We start from the raw sequence: 24,167 nt of genomic DNA, 5'->3' as shown, positions 1-24,167 counted from the left end.
GCAATAATGATTGGATCACTATACCTGTGTCACAGTTTCCTGTAACTCCCCCTTCCCAAAACCCATAAAAGCCCTACCCCACCTTTGTTTGGGGCTCTCAGCACGGATCCACTGTGTTGGTGAGGTCTGTGAGCCCGAGCTTAGGCCCTGCCAGCCTAAGCCTGTAATAAAGCCCTTTGCTTTTGCATACATGACTCGGTCTCCCTGGCGGTCTCTGATTTTTGGGGGCGATATTGAAATCTGGGCATAACAGTGCAAAAATGGGTGCCTTTGGTTCACAGACTGAACTGAATGCTATTATTTTTTCGACTGTCATATTTTTAAGAATAGTTGCCATATTGGCCAAACTGTACTTTTCTCATCTCCAACTCAAACATAGAGAAACAAATTTTTACTTTATTTTCCCAAAAACATTTTGTCACAATTTTGAAAGAATGGTTTTTACTGTTTACCTTCAAACCTTTACAGTTCTTCCCTACCCATTGATCATGCAGAGGAGGAATGAATTGCATAGATCTTAAGAGAAACCCTTGAACAATAGTGAGCCCTTGGCAAAGAACCCGGTGCTGTTGTTGCTGAGGTCACTTTGAATAAAGTCATGTCCTTAGGCTTTGAGCCTTACACAAACTCCCTCAGGATCGAACAGCTCCCCAACACCATAAAAATCAGTGCCTTCATGTTGTGCTTCAGTGCCTGCGAGTGACGAAGAGGAAGGAGCAGTGCTTTTTGACAACTCTGGCAAGGCGGCTGCTGATCCCTTCGACACATCTTCTGGATCTGTGCAGCTCATTGCAATAAAACCCACGGCCCTCCCTGTGGCGCATCCCACATCGGACCGGAGCCAGGAGTCAGCCGTCCTCAACGGTGAGGTGAGCACCTGGCAACCCAGAGCGAGGGGGGCGCACGGAGAGCCGGTGCAGCCAGGCCTCTGGGAATTCAGACTAAGAGACACCACCTGGGAATGCGGAGTGCAGGTTTTGTCCAGGTATACTGGGCTCTCTCGGTCATTTTTACCTCTGTGTGCACAGGCCTCGATGGTGTGAATCAGGACACAAGTCACCCAAAATGAGTTTGTTGGGTGTTGTTTTTTAGGAAGCCCAAGGGGACTTTTTAAAAACGAGAGTTATAGGGGCAGGTGGGTGATTCAGTCAGTAGAGCATGTGACACTTGATCTTGGGGTTGTGAGTTCAAGCTCCACATTGAGGGTAGAGTTTAGTTTAAAATTATGGGTTTTAAAAAACTGTAGTATGAAGAGAAGCATCATAAATTCTTCCCCACCCCACCTGACACACACACAACCTTTTGCGCTCCTTGGTAACACTCCTAGACTGTTCATTATGGGTGTCGGCTGTAGTAGGACTGAGGGGGCCTGAGCTGATAAAGAGCCAGCAGAGATGCCATACAGATAGCAATGCGATCTACTTTGAAATGACTTTTCTTCCTTTTAGCAAGCTTGAAACAACCCCCTGCCTCCTTTAAGGAGGCTATCACTGCATATCATGGTGTTAATCAATTTTCCTAAGAGTCTGGAAAAATTTGGTAACATACTCCAGAGAATGATGATTTGACCAAAGAAAACAGATGGATGGATGGATGGATAGTAGGCATGGGTGGGTTAGAGAAGAGCGAGAGGGCAAGCCAGGGAAAGAGTGTCTGCCATTCCTCCACCTCCCGCAGCAGAGTGGTCAGTGGGCTGGAAATGTTTATGAACTTCTAAGGACGTGCCATGTGGAACCTGCATATTAACCTTACATGTGGGTACTCACATACTTCAGTTTTCTCTCTTGTCCTGCTGTTGTGTTGATCATTTCATTTGTTTATACTCTGCTGTTGTTACCTACAAGGGACGGGAGATTTCCAAGGTTTTAAAGCCTTTTTGCCATCACACCTCAAGGAACATGCCAGGCCCCTATATATCTGGGTGTTGAAACCATATCAGGGGCTCATCCTCATTCCCCCATCCGGGCCACATAGGATTCAGGAAACTCTCTTGCTTTCTGGACAGGAAGACTGAGCTGGCATAAAGGTGTGGTGGGTTGAGGTTCATCAATTTTGGGGTTTTTTTTGTTTTTGGTTTATTCCTTTACTGTTATCTTTTCCCCAAAAAGGTGCTCCCTCATTCCCAGGCGGATGAGGAAGGACAGGACTTCATGCTGGAGCCACCATTTAGTTCTCCTTCCCGCAGCCCAGAGCCAGGGAGGGGAAGTGATGCATAAGGATGATGGATGGAAGGAAGGATGGACAAATAGAGAAAGCCAGAGAAAGTAGGATCAGGAAGACGCTACTCCAACCAAAGCCCCACTCCTTCCAGCCTTGCCTCTGGAGGTAGGAGAGGAATGACTGACCACTGAGGCCAGGGTGGTGCCCAGCTGGGTCACAACCCGTTGTGGAGTAGCCCAAGAAACATCATGGATTCTCAACACCACTGGTGCCTGGTGTTTCCAGGCCTCTGTGGTCACAGATACCTCTTGGTCCTCTTGACCTTGGTTTCCCAACAAACCAATGGTGGCATGAAGGGATAGGAGAGAAAAGCACCCCGACCCTGGGAGCCTCACAGGCTGTGTCAGGAGAGCAGCCCCCTGGCTTGGAGGCAGCTGGATCCCAGATATAGCTAACACACACATCATAGATGCTCCCAGAACAGCCCTGAGGGGCTATGGGGTTCAGAGGCCACTCCCTAGTAGGCTGGGCCAGATGAAGGTGGGCACTGGGGACAGGATATGGATTGTAGTGGAATCGAGGGCATTATCACATTGGGAGTGTAGATGGGCAAGCAGGAGATGGGCAGCTGCCCCCAAAGTGAAGGCCTATGACTCCCACTGGACAGCCCCCTAGGGTCTGCGGTGCTCTGCATTAAGTGGAGAGGCAGACTCTGTGCTCAGGGGAGAGGGGTGAGAGCCTCCTGGTTTCCCCCTGGGAAGTCTCCCCTCTGCTCTGCTGAGCCCAGGGAAGGAACAAATGGGCCACAGAAACCTCTCAGAGGGCAGCACTGGAGTGGGCACCACCTCCTCCCCACTGTGCCCAGAGCCAGCGGGACCTGGGCTGCTGCATGGTGCCCCTTCTCTGGGGTTCCCTAGCAAAGACTTTATGCTAATGCCCTCACTGGGTGGTGGCTGGGAACTGGGGAGCTGGTATCACCAGCTGTGCAGCATGTAGGGGCCCAGGTCTTTGGCAGAGGCTCCCCACATGCTCCTGCTCTGCCAGTGCCAACACAGGGCCGTATTAAAGAGCCCCAGCCCCTCAGCTGGGATCAGGCTCATGACGACCACCCAGAAGTGGCCCTTGACCTGGGGCTTCCCAGCACTTTTAGGCACCGTGTGGGAGCATCGGTTGGAGGAGAGGTTGTGGCGGATGGAATCCTTCCAGCCCTTACGGTCACCTCCGAAGAAGGGGAGTGTGCCTGGACCTAATGGATGAGCTGGGCCAGCTTCAGCCTGTGGGAGGGTGCGGACTGGACCACTCAGGCAACCATGGCCACTAATTAGGTGTAGGAGGGCTTGTTATGCCAGAGATATCTCTGTTTCCTTATTTTGGGGGTAGGGGGGCACTGGGAAGACAACTCCAACCTGAGAACCCTCAGGCATGGGTCGCTGCAGGTCCCCATGCAGGGGAAGCAAGCAGTGTGGGCAGGGGCCTAGCCCTGTAGAGGGTGCAAGGCAGTGGGCAGTGTGGTGAGGCAGGGCTGGGGGCCTGAGGTCCAAGGTTTATCCATTTTTAGAAGGACTTCACTGGCTATAGACTTACAGAGGACTTCTGTGCCAATTTCCTCATTTTATAGACAAAGAAACTGAGGCCAGAGGTGGTTTACTTAGAGTCACACGGTAGTTATTGTGATAGCCATGATACGATGTTCAGGTCCCCTAAATCCCAGTCCAGTGCTCCTTGCCTCTCTGACTCAGTGTGGCCCATTAGTGAAAACTAGCATTCTGCTTCAAAGAGCACAGACTCACCAAGGATGTGAATCCAGCCTTTCTACTTACTCTTCTTGTGATCCAAGACAGGTTAGTTCATTTCTCTGTGCCTTGGTATTTCCATTTGTAAAATGGGGCTGTTGGGAGGATCAAATGAATTAATATAAGTAAAACCCTTAGAACAGTGCTTAACATACAATAAGTACATTATCATTGGCATTTTTATTATTATTATGAATTAGTCACCCAATGAACAAGGATTCATTGATCATTTATCATTTTATATTCCTTGGTTCTATAATTTGGGGACCTATATGTCTTCTCAAAGCCAGTCATGCCCACTGAATCTTTCGTTGGGCACACTTTGGCCACCAGACACACAGCCCAGTGATTACAGACCTCTGAGGCTGTCACTGATGCACTGATAAGTGCTCTTGATCAGGTTGTTCTGCCCAGTATGGACCCAGATAATGGCCACCATGCCTGGATCTTTAAACTCCAGCTTGGTGATGTGAATATCATGGGAACGTATTCTAGATCTCAGCTAAATTCAACATATCCCTCCCTTTTTCTGCCAGGCCCATAACCCCATCCCAGTAGGAGAACAGTGATCATTTTGCCTGTCCAGAAATGGATACTTGTTACATGTTGGTAGTTAAAGGAATGGACCTTGCTGGCATTTGGATTGGAAAAGAGCCCTGAACTGTTCTCTGTAATTTGCTGCCTTGTAGCATCTAAGGCAGATTGTCTTATGATTTTCTTCCTTCTGTTCTTATGGTTGGCTTGTGCCTGTGAAGAAACCACAACCCCAAAGCTATAGATTTTCCTTTTATGAATTATAGGTAATTCTTTTCAATATTTTAAAGAAAACATAATAACCACATAGAACGTTCAGAAGAAAAAAAAATGACTATAATCTTACTACCCTAGCATATCCTGTTTTCATTTTCTGTACTTCCTCCTCAAACTTTTGATTAAACTCATGTATATTTTAGAATCTTCTACAGACAACTTTCTATCTTGTATCTTAAACATATGCGGTGTTCTTATGGCCTTTGGGATGGTGATTGTTAATGTTGTGTAGGTATACCGTTGATTGGAAAAGTGGTCTCCCATTGTTCAAATCTTCCAGGTATTTTTTGGTTTTAGTTTTAGTTCTGGTTATTATATGTGAGCAATTTCATGCCTGACTTTTAAAACCTCTTTATTCTGGGGTGCCTGGATGTCTCAGTCGGTTAAGCAGCTAACTTCAGCTTAGGTCATGGTCTCACAGTTTATGAGTTCAAGCCCTGAATCAAGCTCTGTGCTGACAGCTCAGGGCCCGGAGCCTGCTTTGGATTCTGTGTCTCCCTCTCTCTCTGACCCTCTCCCACTCACATCTGTGTCAAAAATAAATGAACATTAAAAAAAAAATTTAAACCTCTTTATTCTGACAGAATTTTAGATTTACCTAAGAGTTGGAACAATAGTGCAGAAAGCCCCACTGGCTCTTTACCTATCTCGGGTGTGAACATCTTACATAACCACAGAATAATTATCAAACCCAGAAAATTAACATTTGTACTCTGTGATTGACTAATCTACAGACCTAATTTGAATTTCACTAGTTTTCCAGCTAATGTCTCTTTCCTGTTCCCAGGGTCCAGTCATAGATCCCACATAGCATTCAGTAGTGTTCTTAGTCTCCTCCAGTCTGGAACGGTTCCTCCGTCCTTCTTCGTGACCATTCTTTGTCTCATGACCATGACTCTTTTGAAGAGCACTGGCCAGTTATCACATACAATGTCCCTCAGTCTGTGTTTGTCTAATGTTTTCTTATGATTGGATTGAAGTTATGCACTTTTGGCATAACTACAGGGAGATATACCCTCAGTCGGCTTCATATCGGGAAATACGTGATACTGATGTGTCTACTTACTGGGATGTTAACTTTCATCTCTGACTTTGAAGCTCTCTTGGAATGTTGCTTAAGGAGAGATTCCAGAAATGGGATTCCTGGTTCAGAGGATGTCATACTAGCTTCTTCTCCTTTCTAGTTTTCTTGGTGGCAAGCAGAATAAGGGAACAATTAAGACCTGTGAGATGCTATCAATCTAAAAATATCATTAGGGCTCAGGTTGGGGAGATCTTTGCAAAAGTCAGAAAAAGTATGCTGTAAAAATAAAAACATCTAACATGGAACCTTGTGTTGGTGAACCTGAGGCCTCGTCCTGTAGGTTGATATATCTTACCACTAGATGAATTTTCTCTTTATGAATTACAGAAAACTCTTTTAAAGATTCTTTTAAAGAAAACATAGTAACAATGCTGTATATGGTTATATTAATACAGTCAAGTCCGATTTCAAACAGCTCTGATGGTCCTCCATATAATCCAGCAGGTGTCAGGCTGACTTCATCATTCAGCTTCATTCGTGGGTGTAACTTCCTCATCATTCGTTATTTATTTACATAGCCATCTGCTTGTATCTTTGACAAGTCAGAAGACATCTTGGACATATTCCTTTTGATATGACCAGACTGGCTTTACCCCATAGAGCAGAAACTGGCTGGCATTAGAGGCCATACAAGGCTTTAGAATTACCCAGCTCTCAAAAAAGATACGGACTGACAAAAATAAGCCCTCACATGCAGGTTGGTAGAGCGGAAGGACCTTGGGAATAGCATGTCTGCTCTCCCTTCTCCTTAAGTTCATCCCAACTCCGGCTCTTCGGGAACCGGCTATTGTATCCATCTGGGCACCAGCTAAATGGCCGGGGGAGGCCATTGGGTTCTTCAGAGCTGGAGCTCGAAGTAGGGCACCAAGTCAGAAGCTCCCACACGGGGGAACCAAGGGAGTTTGGGTGGGATCAGCCCTATACCACAAAGGGTAGACTAGGGAGAAGAAGTTCCTGATGGAAGGTCCAAGTGATGTAGGTGAGTGTTGGGCTCCACACTGTTTGTGCTCCATTGTTGGAGGCTGGCCTTGGAACGGGACACAGGTGGGTCTGGCTGGCTCAGAGGACCTGAGGTGAAGCCTAGGACAGCTTTTGCAGGAGTCGTGACCTGATGAATACCTCCCACTTGTTGACATGCCTGGTCAGCGGTGGGCCTGAGACACACTCTCTCTCCCCAGGTGAACAAAGCCCTGAAGCAGAAGTCAGACATCGAGCACTATCGGAACAAGCTACGCCTCAAAGCCAAGAGGAAGGGATATTACGACTTTCCACCGGTGGAGACGAACAAGGCTCAGACGGAAAGAAAAAAGATGTACGAGAAAACCCCAAAGGAAATTGAGCACGTTTTGGATCCAGACCCAGATCTGTGTGCCCCCTTTGCTGAGTCTAAAAACAGGTGCAGTGTCTAAGGACTTCTCTGTGGTCCCTGTACTGTTAGTGGGATGAGGGCAGAGGGTGCCTTGGGTAATACAGCCCTGGTCTCCCGCTCTATCTTTAGGACTGTGATCGTTTCTGGCTGCTGGTCTGGATCATGCTGGTCTGTATGAGCAGGTGCTCCATAATGAGTTTAGAAAAGAATAAAATTGAAGCCATTAAGAAAAAATACTTGAGCAAACAATTATAACTGTCCTTTACCTTCATAATATTTCCAAACCAGTAGCTGTTTCAGAGATGGATAAAGATACAATTATCATCCACCTGGTTTTGCAACTTCCAGATCAAGGGACATTGTATTTTTCAATTAATTATTGGCTCTTGCATAAGAAAAGCAAATTTCATGCCCCACCTTCTCATGAAACATCAATAAGTACTTACCACACACTACTCAGAGCTCTGTGCTGAGTTTGTCTCTTTAATTCATAGATTTGTTCATTTATTTGACATTTATCATTACCCACTCTGTACTGGGCACTGTGCAAGCTGCTGAACACTCTCACGGTTATGTAGGCTTTTTCTCTTCATTTATTCATTCGTTCATTCCACTCATTCAACATTTTATGGTAGACAAGACAGCCCAGTCATTGCTCTTGTGGAACTTAAGTTCTGATGGGAGAATAAGAGAACTACCCCCAGAAGTTTGTTATTCATAAGTGCGTGGGTGTTTGCAATGTGAAGTGATGTAACAGCCTCAAGGGGGGACCTGGCCTCAGGGAGACCTGATGAGGCCAGCGGTTTGGATCAGCATCATCCCAAGCTTTGTTCCTCACTAAGCACAGTGAGTGACCTCACCTACTGGTTTAGCAAAGCTAAACATGACCATCTTTCTTCTTTCCCTCTCCACCCTAAAGCGCTTACCTAGAAGCATTTTTATGGTTTGAGACCATCCCTTTCAAATATACATTCTCCTTGGCACCAGCCCCTTGGTTTGGGCGCGCCAGCTCTCCCGTCCACGCCACACACAGCCTTGGCAGATCCTCCCTCCACAAGCTGGGTGAGACACAGCAGCTCCTGGCCTGAGCGGGTATTTGTTAAAGGCAAAAATGACTATGTGACAGGCTCAGATGGGATCACAAGATCAAGTTGGGAGGTGGGGCTCCATTTTATTAATGGAATTGATATAACTTATTTCTAGTAAAGAAAAGTAGGAATTCTAAACCAGTGCTTCATTCACCGTGCTTCTAATTAGACGTGCCGGGTCTGATCAGCTGTTGATGTAACAATCACACTTTGGCGGGGCTCACAATACGTGTGGCACAATCTTGATAACTGTAGAAAGGAGGGAAGAAGGGTATGGGTTTTATAGGAGGGCTGGTGGCTTCTTTAGCTTGTATGCCACACCTCGGGACTCTTTAGTCAGAGGTCTCTACAGACGGGGCAGAGAGTTGCTTTGCCCAGATTTTCTGCTGCCACTTGGAAAAAGAATCAAAGATCGTGTGCAAATATGAGGAACTTAGCTTGGAAGTTATTTGGGAAATACATAAGGTATTTCAGTTGAAGGTTTTTAGAAGGAGAGTGGACACAACTTTTCCACAGACCTGCAACGGTGTCAGGATGGCCGAGTGGTCTAAGGCACCAGAGTCAAGCTTCTGCTTCCCATAGACCTGCATTCCCACTTCTCAGCAAAAGCTTGGGCCTGATTCTCAAGGCCCTTCCATGGCCTGCTGATGCTGGGACCGTGAGTGTGTAGTCCTTGCTCCTTCTCCTGTTGAAGAAGTGATTGAAAGACTCTCAAAATGTTTAAAAAAATTTTTTTAACATTATGAAGGGAAAAATATGGAAGACCCCAAATTGGGTGAGGTGGAGGTAGGAATGGAGAGGAGACAAGAGCAAGGGATGGGGATGGGAAGGGAAAGGTTAACAGAAAAAGAGCGTGTCAGTGACTTGGTAATAAACTCTGAGGTGTTACTCTTTTTTTTTTTTTAAGTTTATTTATTTTGAGAGAGCCAGCGGGGGAGGAGCAGAGAGGGAAAGAAAATCCCAGGCAGCCCCACACAAGAGCTCAATCTCATGAACCTTGAGATCATCACCTGAGCCAAAATCAAGAGTTGGACACTTAACTGACAGAGCCACCCTGGCGCCCCTCTGAGGTGGTATTCTTGTCACACTCTGTTGTTGACTTGAGAGGGTGCTGCCTCGTGTGTGGTGTCTGTTGTCACAGGTTGGAGTGACCTGTTATTGGTCCTCTCAGTTCAGCAGAGGGTCTACCCTCAGTGACATCACCACTGCAAGGCTCACGTGAGGGAATCATTCCCTAGTCCGGGGGTAACCAGGATTTTACCATGAGACCTAAATTAAATCAAATCAAAGACAACATTTAGATCCCAAATGTTGACTCATCCCCACCTCTTTTAAAAGAGCCTTCACAGCTTTTTCTTTAAAGTCAGAAGAACACCCCCATTTTTACGTTATAAACTCTTACCCAGAGGCACAAAGAACATAATGTAACCGAGGCAGATGCTGCAGAGCCCCCCTCACAGATCTCCGCGGCTCCCACTGCTCCTGTATGTCCTACATCCAGCAGCATCCTTCTTCCTGGGAGCATCTGTGCCTCTGATTTGAGGGCTTTTTCTCAGCAGCCCCCACCGGAAATGCCACGTAGCCGATAGACTCTGGAGCAGTTTCAGTCAGTGACAGACGGGAGCTGATGGGTAAACACCCCAGCAGAACTCTGAGGTGTAAGCCACACTGTTGTAAAAACCACATTTTGTAGCTTCTGGATTTGACCATTTGACTTTTGAGAGCTTGCTGACTCTGGAGAAACTGCCCCTCCCCGGGCTGACTAGCCAATTCCTAGAGACAGTGGAGGGCTGGGCTGCAGGTGCACCTTTTATATGTGAACCAAACAAGCCAGTGTCCACGCCCCAACCACCTCCTTCACCTAGGGCTGTCCCAATCTGGGCTCCAAACCCCCTGAGGGCAGGGTACCTCACAACAAGGGACAGCCCCTAAGTCCCAGGGGGCTGCTCAAATTATTCCCGTTTACTCTTTCTTTCCTGTTCCTTCCAAAGAAACCACAATCAAGTCCCTTCCCTTTATCTCCTACTGCCTTGTGACTGACCCTGGTGCCTCCCGATGTGGGGCCCTGGGGCATGCCCCGTCCCCTTTGGAACTGTAAGTATAACAAGCTATCTTTCCAATGGCAGTCACCTCCTAACCTGTCGGTCTTACCGTATCTAAATAAAATAAAGCCTACATTTTAATGCAACTATGCCCCATACTTCTCCAGGAAGTTTGAGGCCCAGTTGCCCCAAATCTGCTGTATATCATACCCTTTATTGGCCTCCTTCGTGAGAATTCTCTCTCTCATTTTCCCACTTCCCAACGTGTGCCTCCTGGGACCTCTTCCCAAGTAAACCATTTGTACTCACATCCTCACAGAGCCTGCTTCCGGGGGAGCCCAACCTGACAGTAACTTACAAAGACAGAGCTGCTCTGATGAAAGCAGGGCCCCCTCACTGGCTTCCGTTCCATCTTCATGGAACCCTAGGTTTCCACAGAACACAGTTTGGAAACTACTTTCTTAAACTTTATCATGGGATAAAAAAAAAAAAACCCTAAAAATGCAAATAAAATATATCACTATCCATGCAGCAGTATTTTCAGAGGTAAAAAACTTTTATTAAAGTTTGCAAGTTTCAAAATTTATTACCTTTTAAAGAATATTGCAAAATACAAACAAGAAATGAATGTACCTAATGGAACTCCATTCGATAGGTAATTCCTCCACCAAGAGCCTATTTTTTTTTATGTTTTTTATTTATTTTTGAGAGATGGAGAGAGAGAGCACGAGCAGGAGAGGGTCAGAGAGAGAGGGAGATACAGAATCAGAAGCAGGCTCCAGGCTCTGAGCTGTCAGCACAGAGCCCCATGCGGGGCTCAAATCCATGAACCATGAGATCAGGACCTGAGCCGAAGGCGGATGCTTAACGGACTGAGCCACCCAGGCACCCCAAGCCTAATTTATTTCTAAGTAGTCGCTTACCCACCAGGCACCCATTGGTGGTCTGCTCAACTGAGATCCATGTTAAATAGCAGCCTTTAAGCTGGGTGTCATAATGGACCACTGTCTTTGATAGAAAAGGAGACTAGAGTGCACCCCAGTGTCTAAGCACTCACGCAAGTCCAACGTTCTTGAAAGGGCTCACAGTCTCGCTACTGTGTTTCTAATACTTCCAAAATAGCCTACTTAAATGTCAATTGCTAATCCTAGTATTGACTCCCCCCACACCCTTATTAGTAAATCTTTTCTAAATGGGCTAATTGGCAATCTCAGGACAGTTGTGAAGTCTGTTTTTGAAAAAGTGATTTGTAATTAGGTCAAGGCTGAGAATTCTTTGGGGGATGCTTTAAAGTGTGAATCACTCCATATCACAAGGTCATGCTGCATTCCTAAAAGAAGCTTCTAATGGCAGGTAACAATTGGGCACTGTTTATAATATTTGGTTTAAGCTCCTCCTATATTAGTCAAGATTCTTTTGGTTGCAAATGATGGCAACCCAGCACCAACTGGTTAAATACAAAGAGAATTCATCAGTGAATGTGAAAGGTCAAGGCTTCAGGCATGACCAGGTCCAAGGAGTCATACAACATCCCCCCTGTTTGGCTTGCCCTCTCATCACTCTTAGCTGGTTCCTCTTCAGGCTCTTACCTCATAGTGGCAAACTGGCTGCCAGCAACTTTTGGCTTATATCCTGTCTTCTTAGAAACTTCAGTGCCAAGAGAAGGCCTTGGGTGCCTGGGTGCTCTAGTGAAAGCCCTGAGATTCAGTCTCATTGGACCAACTCATGTGGCCACTCGCTAACTGATCGTTGTGGCCATGGGGATGTGATGCTTGGTTGTCCAGCCCGAATCACAGGCTAACCACAGCAGGAAGAGTAACCTCCAAAGAACATCAGAGAGCTCACCAAAAGCAGGTTATCAGGGTATCAGGCAAGCAGAGATCCCAGAGGCTCTCTAAACACGTGTAGGCTCCTCATAGTGAGGGAGTAGGTCTACTAATGTCTATTTTATCTCCTAGGCAATTGCAAGGGTAGTGTTTCACCTTGGGAGTTCTCAGGTCTGTTCTAGACTAACAGCATGTGACTCTTGTGCTGTCACTAACTGGGTGTGTGATCTTGAAGAGGCAGATATATATATATATATATATATATATATCTGCCAGGCTTCTGGCTCCCGCATAGACACTGGGAATAAATAATGTGTCCTCTTCACCTTCGGCCCATGGATGGATAGAATCTTGGAATGGAGACATAAAATAGGTGGTGTTTGGGGAATTCCCTGGAGATGGACACTCTGAAATGCTAGTTATTCACAAGGAGGAACCAACTGTTGGATAAGGGCATAGTAGCCACCTTTGTTACTCTGCAATGTCATGTGAAACTGCCTCACTCCCCACTTATAAGAGTTGCCTCCTCTGGAAGAAAAGCACAGCCACAACCCTCACTGTGTTCCTGTTTGTTCCTTTCTCCTCAAAAAGATGCCTCGAAGGGCACCTGAGTGGCTCAGTTGGTTAAGCGTCCTACTTAGGCTCAGGTCGTGATCTCGCGGTTTGTGAGTTCTAGCCCCGCATCCAGGTCTGTGTTGGCGGCTTGGAGCCTGGAGCCTGTGCTTCAGATTCTGTGTCTCCCTCTCTCTCTGCCCCTCCTCTGCTCATGTTCTGTCTGTCTCTCTCTCAAAAATAAATACAACATTAAAAAAAATGAATGGCAAGTGTAAGCAGACATTGGTGACAAACGTATGCGTTTCCTGCAGGAGCTGAGTGGAGCCTCTCAACATGCTGCTCCCTGGGTCTGGAATGTTCTGTGCAGGATTGGCACGTAGCTGGCTCTATTTAGGTCTCAAATGAACTGTCCCCTTCTATATTCTATCTAAAGTTGCCCCCGTTTTAGCCATCCTTTGTCTCATTTTTTCTTTTTTTTTTTAAGTTTATTTATTTATTTTGAGAGAGAGAGAGCATGTGAGCACATGAATGGGGGAGGGGCAGAAAATGAGAGGGAGAGAGAGAATCCCAAGCAGGCTACACACTGTCAGTGCAGAGCCCAATGCAGAGCTTGCACTCAGAAACCACAAGATCATGACTTGAGTTCAAACCAAGAGCCAGACGCTTAAACAATTGAGCCACCCAGGCACCTGCATATTATTTTTTCTTAATAGCACTCATCACCTTCTGAAATAATGTGAATTGTCTGTCTCCCTCATTAGAATGTAAGCTCCAGGAGATCAGGGCCATATCTGTCTTGCTCACTGTGGATCCTTTTTATCTTCCACAGTGCCTAGCACATGGTAGGTATTCAGTAAATATTGGATGGATGGATGGATGGATGGATGGATGGATGGATGAGCTCCAAACTGCCTCTTGGTTTATGGTTCCTTAGCCCAGAAAGGAATCCACTGTTGGGAAGGTAGAAAAGAAAATCTATCAATATTTAGAGTATTAAGTGGCCCATTAGCCACAGAGTTTATTAATACATCATAGAGACCTGCCTGTGAAATCAGAAAGATTAAAAGGAACAGCAGGCTGCTGAGTCAACACTCAACAAAAGCAAGTTTGCTCTCCAGCATTTGCTGTCCTACAGGGTCAAAAGAGAGTCCCCAACCTTGCCATCAGCAGAATTTTAGATGAGGTTGTAGTGTTACAATTGACTATAGTTACCTAGTTTCCATTAGAAGAGTATTTACAATTCAGCCACAGCATCTGGGAAAACAAACAAAAACAGAAACAATCTTTTATTCCACCCTTCCTATGGCCTCTGATGGTCAGAGAACAAATAGCATGAATTCTGAGATCTGCAAGGCAAATCCAAACCCTTCATTGGTTGCCTGTAGTTTGGATCAGTGGAGAATTCCATCTGTCAGGGCATTTGCTGCATCATAACAGTTGTTGGATTTTCTTCAGGCAACAGATGAAGAACTCTGTCTACCGAAGCCGGCAGTCTCTGAATAGCCCGAGTCCTGGGGAAACGGAGATGGACCTTCTGGTGACTCGGGAGCGACCCCGGCGTGGAATCCGTAACAGCGGATACGATGTAAGTGGCTGCTGGGCCAAGGTGAATATAGGCTTTGCTTTCCCATGAGAGCAGTGGAGCTAGAACACCCCAAAGTGTTTCAGTTCACTGTATACTTGTGGAATTGAAAAGTGCACTAAAATGGCTTCTATTTTATTATTTCTTCTTACCTCTTTTGCAAGTAAGACTACTTGGAATGTGTCAGAGTAACAAATTATTGCTAAAAGGATTTTGATTTCTAAATCCAACCATTTTATGAATAGTATGGTATTGATCTTAAGTCAACAGCGATTCTAAATGTTCCTAATTTTTTCCTCACTGTTCTTAAAACTCAGTAGGAACCATGGCTGTGGGTTAGCATTAATTTGAACACCGGCTTCTTTTAATCTGTAGCAGTGTTGAGAAATTGGATTTGTTCCTGATTTCATAACTCCTCAATATGCCATGGAAACCATGAGATGTCCAACCGAGCGATTTGGTGATTTCATATGATGAAGCCCATGCTATGTTCAGTGATGTCTCCAAATTGAAAAAATTGCTCTGACCCCATCGAACTTCCTGGATGGGGAGTGATGCCTCACATCCAGTAGCTCACATCCTGTTAACGTAGTTGTACCCATGAACTCACATGAACGCTCCTCTGGCAGAGGTGTTCAGGAATGCCTCACTCTGACCCAGGATTTCAGATGGCCTTAATCTACTCTTAGATTTTATGAAAAAGGTTTCTTTCCCATTCTTCTGAAACATTTCTCTAAACAAATAAGGTTTTTTTTGTACCAAGAGTTATGATTCAGAAACATGTAGATACAGTTTTGTTATCGTCTGTGAGGTTGTGATTTGAAAATCACACTTGATTTCTTAAATATACCATGCTGATTTGAATACCAAAAGACTCCCCCCGCCCAGGATTGGTCATTGATTATCACAAAATTAAAAACAGATTTTCTGCCTCATTTGAATTTCTGGTTACCTTACATTACATTCTAACTTGTAATTTGTGTTAGTGATAATAATCTTTTATTTCTGTTTTCCTTTTTCATATAAAACAAATTGATAGTTTAGTTTTATAAAATTTCAGATGCTTTGGGCAAATCTTTTCCTCCAGGTAAAATTATTCAACATCGATTTTTCTCCTCATAAAAAAAGGTTTTTTTTTATTCCAAACACAACCAACAATTTGATAATCAGCCTGTGGTTAAAAATCAGGTATCTGAGTTTTCCAGCTAATCTTTCCCTACCAACAGTGAATATCTTTCCTACATGCTTATAGTTTTGGGGACTTCTTTGGCTCAGGCATTCCTGAGATATGGTAGGATCCTTAAATGTATTTCAAGATCGGAAATAAATAGGCATCTTGTTTGAGAGTTTAGGCACAGACATTTTCACAGTTTGAGGAAATAGGGCAGAGATTTCCCTCTTAGTCTTAATAAGAGGACAGTGCAGTTGTTGTTTTTTGTTTTTTTAAACTGCTATGCCATGACTTGCAGTACTGAATACTTTTAGAATGCCATGTTAGTACATTACTTACGACAACAGACGGAGGGAGATGATTTTTAAAACTCTCAGAAGGCGTGAGGGTTGCTCACGCCTCACCCTCCTGTATAAATATTCCAATTATAGATTGCTTTAAGGGAAGCCCTCTTCATTCTCATAGATTTTTCTTAAATATACATGTCTTGAGAATTGCATGTCTTCTCAAAAATGTAAGCAAAGATAAGTTTCCTTAAGATAAAACAATCACCTGGGGACCAATTTTAAGAATTTAGATTGTTGTCTGTAAGAAGGCAGTTGCTTCCTGTTTCTCCCCCTGGGCCTTTTGCGCTGATCACATGAAAAGCACCTCTCATTTTTAGACTGCACACAATAGACTAGCCTCTATTCTGGTCTTCTTATGTGAATTATCTAATTGAATTTGCAGTCACCAGTGAGGTAGGCACCCTCCCTACACCCATTGTAAAGATGAGGAAACCAAGGCACGGAACAGTTACATCATGTGTCTTCCCAGCTCCAGAGCCGGTCCTCTTAACCACGGTGGAACCAGGAACCTGGGCTTCCATATAAACCCACCGTACTATCCATCTGCCTTCACATCACGTAATATATATCCTGTACTTCTGATATCACGGAGAGGCTTGATGTCTGGTTTCATAAGAATCCCTGCACGGTTAAGTCGCCAATTTCGGCTCAGTTCATGATCTCACGGTTCATGAGTTTGAGCCTCGCTTCGGGCTCTGTGCTGACAGCTCCAAGCCTGGAACCTGCTTCAGAGTCTGTGTCGCCCCCTCCCTCTGTCCCCCCACCCCCCAGTCCCCTGCTCACGCTCTGTCTATCTCTCAGAAATAAATAAACGTTAAAAAAAATTTTTTTAATAAAAAAAAGTATCCCTCCATGGATAACCCATGTGAGCAAAAAATAGATCAGCAGATAAAGTAGGAAAAGAAGAGCCATAGCTTTTCTCAACCTGATTTTCCAAAAGTGCCCGGGCACTCCTGACAAAAGAACCCATTAGCCCCACAGTGAACAGGTCATTCCGTTGGAAGCATGTCCTTCTTCCTACTGGGTCTGGGGATCTTGAAGCCAGGCCACGATTTCCAGCCATTTCTGCCAGATTAGGGAACACCAGGGGACTGGCTCCTTGACACGATAGAAACAGAAGCTGTGGGAGATTGATTTAATTTCTCCAAAGCTGACTACGTTAGGATCCCAACAAGAAGGCCTGGGTGTAAAAATAAATTAGGAAATAAATAAATAAGCAAACAAAAACACACTCAAAACACAGGCAAATCTAAGCCCCAGGGCTGATAGTGGCCTGGATTGTTTCACAATGTTTCATAGAGCAGAATGGGTCCGGACCTGCACAAGAGAGACTCAGCTCCAAGGGCTTTGGGAATCTCTGTGTTTTGCAGCAACAATTCTTAACCTCTTGGTCCCTCTAACAGCTAAGGGATGCAACACACTCCCGGTAGTCACTGTGGCTCACTTGGGTAGTAACTTTCTAGAAGTAATTTTCTAACCCCCATTAGATGAAATGCATAATTTTAGAAAGATGTCCCAAACTGATCATTGCTAAAAGGCCAGACGCATCTTTAAACTAACTTTGGCATTGAAATGAATTCCTCCCAGTGCATAACGCAGGTAGAAAAAAAATGTCAGCCTAATATTTAAAAGCAAAAAATGCATCAGTTTCAAAGTATTTTTCTAAGTGTTATTTTCTGAATGAAAGTCATGTAGAAAATAATGAGGTAGTGATGAGGGAAAAGAAAATGCCCCAAATGTGAATTATCAGGCAAAATAAAGACCTAAGTAGGGCGCCTGAGTGGCTTAGTTGGTTAAGCATTGACTTCAGCTCAGGTCGTGATCTCACAGTTCGTGAATTCGAGCCCCACATTGGGCTCTGTGCTGGCAGCTCAGAGCCTGGAGCCTGCTTTGGATTCCTATGTCTCATTGTCTCTTAGCTTCTCCCCCATTTGTGCTCTGTCTCTCTCTCTCTTTCTCTCAAAAATAAATAAATGTAAAAAAAATTTTTTTAAATAGAGACCTAGTGATTTTCCCTATTAGCCAAATTAGTAATCCCACTATGTGGTTGAGGAATCAACCTTTGCTTCCAAAGGACAAGGAATAATCAAATCATTCCCCAGAAATAAAAATGCACATCCTCAACCTTGATTTGTGTTTGGAGTTTTAAAAATGTGACAGGAATGGGGTCAGAAATATATGTGCCTTGGCAATGAGGGAGACTCTGAAACAGTACGTTTGAACTATAACTGAAAGTGAATGCCCACCTCTCAGAACCAGAGACCTTTATGGGCTCCTTCCCCTAGGCTTCTCTCCAGCGCCTTGTCCAAACTCCACTCCCTGGCGGTCCTCAGAGAGCCTTCATGGTAGACCCTAAAATGTGGCGGGAGGGTTTGAAAATGTTAAGAAGAGTGACTGGTCCATCAATGCCTCTCAGAAGAGATGATGTCGAAGGTTCCGCTGTGGGGATCACGGCCAACAGTCATTCCAGAGGTGTTCTTCAGAGAAACATTTGGAAATGTTATAACGACCAGCTGGTATTGCAATTGACAAGTAGATGTAAATCTACAAAAAGAGGTACTATGTCAGGCAAGATTATGCTGCAGAAAACAGAAAACATCAAGCCGTTGGAACAGGCCAAAAAGACTGTGAGGAGTTAGGCACTCCCAAAAATCAGCGGAGGGCCAGCAGCGTGCTCTGGGAGAGACTGAGAACAGACGCGCAGAGGGCTGGCCCTGACCAGTACCGGCTGCCTCTGCCCCAAGCAGGACGGTGGGGAGGTATGCTGCCCTGGAGCTGCCAGGGAGCAGGAAGACGGGCTCTGGCTCCTTTCCTGGGCCCAGCCTGCACACCAGTGCACCTCACTGACCGAACCCCAGTGTCCTTCACAGCCACCGCCGCGGAGAGGGCCCCAAGCTCGCATGGGCCTGTTAGCCTGGGAACTGGAGGAGCGCCGGCAGCAAGGAGGTTCCAGAGTGCCAGCCCACCAGCCCTACATCTGAGAGAGATGAGAGGAGAATTACCAGGCAGAGCAATATTTGGGAAGCAGTGGGGAGAGCTAGTGGAGACATGTATGGCCAAGGAGAAGATGAAAGCATTACACGTAGCTTGGTCCCCAGCCACTGGCTGAAGGCGTGGGTGCACCGAGCTTGGTGTCATAGGGCTCTGATTTGCTGGCATCTCTCAGCTCACAGGGCAACTAGCTCCCTTTGTGTCAGGTGAATAGTGGTTACTAGAAAGAAAGGAGGCCACAGAATCAGAGCGGTTGTTTTGATGGGTTCCATCTGCAGAGGAATGAAATATGATCTGGAAAGCCCTGACTGCCTGTAACAGTTCATAGAAAGTCTGAGGTGTTCTAGGGAAATTGTCAATCCTATATTATTAATGGAAGTCTCTCCTCCTCACTCCCCACCGCATTGCCAGCATCTTATGGCTTTGGGACGATAGTCAGAAACCCAAGGAGACTAGAGGATGCCCTACCATAGCTTGATGTTCCCAGTTAGGGGGATGGCCACCTCTTGGTTTCATCGGGAGGCAAAGGAGTGGTTTTGAGGATTTTGTTTTCCATCCCAGAGGGCAGACTGCTTGTTGCCCTCTGAACTAAGTGCTCTTTTGTTGACCCCACACTCACTGCCATCACACTCTTCACATCCAACCTAGGACTGTCTTACCTGTGTCCTCCCAACTCCGCCTTTAATCTCGTTCTCTTACCTCTGCCAGCTAGCTTAAGCTCTTAATAAGCCTGGCTTGATATGTTGTTTCAAGTTAATTTATACCATATTATATTTTATCAGGGGCTTTTAATCCTAAAGAAAAAAAGAAACCAGTCCCCCACAGGGTGCGTGGGTGGCTCAACTGATTAGGCATCCGACTTTTGATTTCAGCTCAGGTCACGATCCCAGCGTGTGGGATCTAGCCCTGCATTGGGCTTCATGCTGAATGTAGAGCCTGCCCCTCTTCCTTGCCCATGTTCACTCTCTCTCACTCTCTCTCTAAAATTTAAAAAAAGAAAAAGAAAATCACTCTTCCTGATTGAGGCCAAGGCAAAGTAATGAAGGTGTTTGGTGGTGAAGGGACATTTTGCTGTAGTCCAGATCTCACTGCGCTGGTGGCTCCCAGAAACTTGCTAACCCACAAAAATGGAGGCTGCTTGGCAAGTGGTGAGCAGGAAGTGGATTCTCATCGGCAGGTTTGGAAGGGACTGGGCCAAATTTCAGATGGCCTTGTGACCTCACTTGGAGCCAGGCCTCCCTACAGGCCAGGACTTCCCTACCATGCAGGCAGTTTCCCACTGGGCAGGAGACAGACAACTTCCTCTCTGTTGTAAGCACGCAGGTGCCATCTGCCTTGCTCATTGTCTCTGATTCCCTGAGCTCTGAACACTACTGCTGCTACTCGTGGGACCTGCCTGCCCATCCCGCTGTTCCTGGATTCTGAGACCTCATAGCCTCTTACTGCAGGCCGGGGTCCCCAGTGTGCTCTAGGTATGGACACTCATAGGGAAAGGGAAGGAAGCAGGATTAGGCCGAGTTAAAAGTTGGGTTGGGCTTTGGCTAACCTCACATGGCCCTGCAGAGTTGTTCCAAGTGCAGATGGGCTTTTGTATTCTGGCACTGACTAGTCATTGGCTGTCCTTGGGTGAGGTGGCTCTCTTTAGCCAAAGATAATTCCTAGTGAGAGAATTGGCCCTGCTGTTTCCCACCAATGCCCCAGGAGAGCAAAGGTAGTACCCAGTTGACAGCTGAGGGCTGGCCCAGCAGCTGGAGGAAATGTCCTACTGTCCTCAGCAGCACAACATGGCAGCCCCTCCACACCAGGTCCTCCCAGCGCTGTATGCTCCTTGCTCAGCTGTGCTCCCAGATCCTTCCAGGAGCTGGAGATCAGCAGACTAATGAGACTTCCTTGGGAACTGCTCTTTGTTCGTTTCTTCTAGCAAACTTTGACCAAGTGCTGTGGCACCATGGCATCATATGTGTGTTGAACTTATGTGAACTCAACAACACAGGCCCTGAAAGACAAAGGGAAAAATTTAAATATTGCCCCCAAATTAGCTTTTGTGTCTATTCTGTTTGTACATTAGAGATTATATATTTCTTTTCACACATAACTCTATACGATTGTAGACGCAGGCCATATGCATATACCACATTGATAATTAAAGAGCCTTTCAAAGGTCCTTTTTTCCTTTTTAACTCTCTCTGATTACTACTTTTCTGCTGACATTAGCCCGTAAGCCTCACAGGTGATTTCACCATACTACCTGTGTTGGGCCTCTCTGGAGAAGAGAAAGATGGATTAACTCGAGCGTTGTTTGCCCAAGGTGCTTTTACATGCCAGTGGAGCAGACAGGTGGAAACACATGCAATAGGGCTGTGGCAGTGAACTTGGATAGGAAGAGGTCTGTTCCTGTCTGTGCCACACCTTCTGCAGGTCCAGACCCAGCAGCAGTACTTCAGCGCTGTGGAAGCCATCAAAGAGTCCTTCTCAAACACATGCCCTTGTTTTTTTTCTGAATGTTTATTTTTTTGAGAGAGAGACAGAGACAAAGTATGAGCGTGGGAGGGGCAGACAGAGAGGGAGACACAGAATCTGAAGCAGGCTCCAGGCTTTGAGCTTCCAGCACAGAGCCCAATGTGGGTCTCTGACTCACAAACCTCGAGATCGTGACCTGAGCCAAAGTCAGACGCTTAACCGACTAAGCCACCTGGCTGTTCCAAACACACACCCTTATTTCAAATTCTTCAGTAGCTTCCCAAAGCTCTAGGGCTAAGATTAGATCCTCAGCTTCTGGCTCAAGACTCATCTGCTCTGGCTGGTCACAGGCATGCCTTTCTGTGACTTTCTGTGGGCTATTCCACCACAGCTCCAGGCCCTCTACGCCCTTCATGTGGACTCACTTCTCTGAGTCTTTGCTTGTGATTATCTCTCTGCTCAAAACATCCCTTCCCACCTACTTCATGCAGCCAAAGTTTCTCGGGTCTCAGCCCTGCTGCGTTTTGGAGCTGGGTAATTCTTTGTCTGGATGGGTGTCCTGTGCATTGTAGGATGTTTAACAGCATCCCTGGCCTCTACCCACTGGTTACCATAGCACCTCCCAGTTGTGACAACCAAAAATATTTCCAAAAAATTGTACCCTCGGGGCAAACCCACTATGGATTGGGAACCAGTGATCCAGGCAATGCTTGTAGAACTTAAACATTTTCTCCCCCAAAATCTTTTCCTTGATTCCATATTAGACTTGGGTGTCTGTCCTTGTGTTCCAGAAGCACCTGGGACTCACCCTCATCAAAGCCCTTACTCCTTGTCTTCTGTCTGTCGATTTACTTGTGTTATTTCCCCCATTTGACTCCTCAAGGACAGGAATCATGTTTTATTCATCCTGGAAACCTCAGCACTCAGAATAGGAATGAGCGCATAGTAAATGCAGGTCTCTATTTGTTGAGCAAACGAACAAACAATTGTGTCAAACCGAAGAGGTGACTCCTGAGCTGAGACTTGGAAATATGGGGCAAATTTATGACTCTGAGTCATATAAACATTTGATATGACTGGCTTATCGAAAGTGTAGACGAATGTATGTTACCGTTTGAGGTTCAGTGTAAATAGTGGTTATCAGTTAGGATGCTTTGGCTAAAATGACAGAAAATCTGACCTGAATCAAATGATCTTAAATCATGAAGGGAATGTACCAGGTGCAGTAAATCCAGGCTTGGTCTGATTGGGGCTCCGTTGTATTTCTTAGCATATTGCCACACTATCCTCTTTATGTGTGGGATTCATCCACAGGTTAGCTCTACTAGCAAGTGGCTGCAGCAGCCTTGGTCCCATATCTACATACTCTGTTGACCATTGAAAGAGAGAATTTCCTTTATCCAGCCATGAAGCAAAATTTATGGGTTTTACTATCACTGAGCCTTCAAAGGTCAAGTGCCAACCCCCATATCAATTACTGTAGCAATGGGGATGGGAGGCTTACATTGATGGATTTAACCCAGTCAGACCTTACTATGAGCGCTGGGGTAGGCTAGTCCCCCCTTCCCAGACCTCTTGGCTGAGACATGGGGAGAGGAGTGGATGGGTGCTGAGACCATCACAGTATCTGCTACTTGAGGAACATTGGTTGTTGGGCCTCTTGAGGAGCAACACCAGCATCACCCTCCACATCCCCGTCCCCCTAGTCTTAGTCTTCTTACCTTCCGTAGTCCCTCCATACAGAGAAAGATGAGAGCAGTGAAAAGCCAATGGCCTCTATTCCTTGTGGGCTCAGGAAGTCTTGGCTACAGCGAGAAGTTGTGTTTTAGGGGCAGACAGAGGGAGAAAGGGGGCTTTGGGGATCCTATCTGGCTTTTTCAAGACCTGTAAGGAGGAAGAGGAGATGGGAGTGGGTGGTAGGGAGCACCTGTTTTGTTATGAGCTGGTGCGGGCTTTCAGAACTGATGAACTGTCTACTCGCTGCCTGCAGCACCAGCTCCGCTGGGAAGATGAGGAAAAGCAGGTGATGTCTCCCCTCAAAAGTGCACAGTGAAATAGTTCCCATGTGAGAAAGCTGTTCGTAAGTGTCCTCATGTATAAAATGGGGATACAAATGGGACCTGCCTTAGGAAGTTGTTGTAAGAATTAAATGATTTAATGCAGATAAAGCACATAGAAGACACACAGTGAACACTGGCTGTTCTATGGCTAACACAGTCCAGGAGGGAAAGAGGGACACTACATTTTGGTTCTTTACCATTCTAGCACTTTAGACATCTCAGGACTGCTATGAATTTTATCACACATTGTGATATTGTGATTTATGATAAGAAATATATGTTTGGTTTTCATCCAGTATTCCTGTCACAGAGCTCCAAAAACCTTTGGAATTTCCCAAAAGATGAGATTAAAGTGTCTTTTGTTATGTTAATGAGGTTACTTGGAAAGCACTTAAGGATGGGGGCTGGTTGTATGCAGAGCCAACCTTGTGATTAGGGTTGAAACTTTCAGTGAAATTTGCAATTTTGCTGAGACTTTTAAAAATTCCATTTGTGCCCCCCCCCCCCGTGGCTTAGTGGGTTGAGCATCCGACCCTTTTTTTTTAATGTTTATTTTTCCATTATTTATTTTGAGAGAGAGAGAGAGAGAGCAAGCAAGGGAGGAACAGAGGGAGAGAGAATCTCAAGCAGACTCTGCTCTGTCAGCATAGAGCCCAATGTGGGGCTCTATCTCACAAACATTGAGATCATTACCTGAGTCAAAATTAAGTGTCAAACACTTAACTGACTGAGTTACCCATCTGCCTTTTGATTTCAGCTCAGGTCATGATCCCAGAGTCATGGGATCAAGCCCCACATCAGGCTCAGCACTGAGCATTGGAGCCTGCTT

The 24,167-nt window shown here is 45.7% G+C and overlaps 1 protein-coding gene across 1 annotated transcript in view; it reads left to right on the top strand.

Moving 5' to 3' along the window:
* Nucleotides 1-24,167, top strand: part of KIAA1549L (KIAA1549 like) — a 262,753-nt gene that overhangs the window by 201,100 nt on the left and 37,486 nt on the right. The window contains exons 15-17 of the mRNA XM_029915550.1: nt 691-869; nt 7,026-7,243; nt 14,183-14,312. Coding sequence (XP_029771410.1) covers nt 691-869; nt 7,026-7,243; nt 14,183-14,312 — 527 coding nt within the window. The remainder of the gene's footprint in view (nt 1-690; nt 870-7,025; nt 7,244-14,182; nt 14,313-24,167) is intronic.

The sequence above is a fragment of the Suricata suricatta genome, chromosome 11 (assembly GCF_006229205.1).
Source record: "Suricata suricatta isolate VVHF042 chromosome 11, meerkat_22Aug2017_6uvM2_HiC, whole genome shotgun sequence".
Classification (NCBI taxonomy): Eukaryota; Metazoa; Chordata; class Mammalia; order Carnivora; family Herpestidae; genus Suricata; species Suricata suricatta.
Note: the sequence above shows the minus strand (reverse complement) of the source record. Positions and strands in the feature narration are given on the sequence as shown.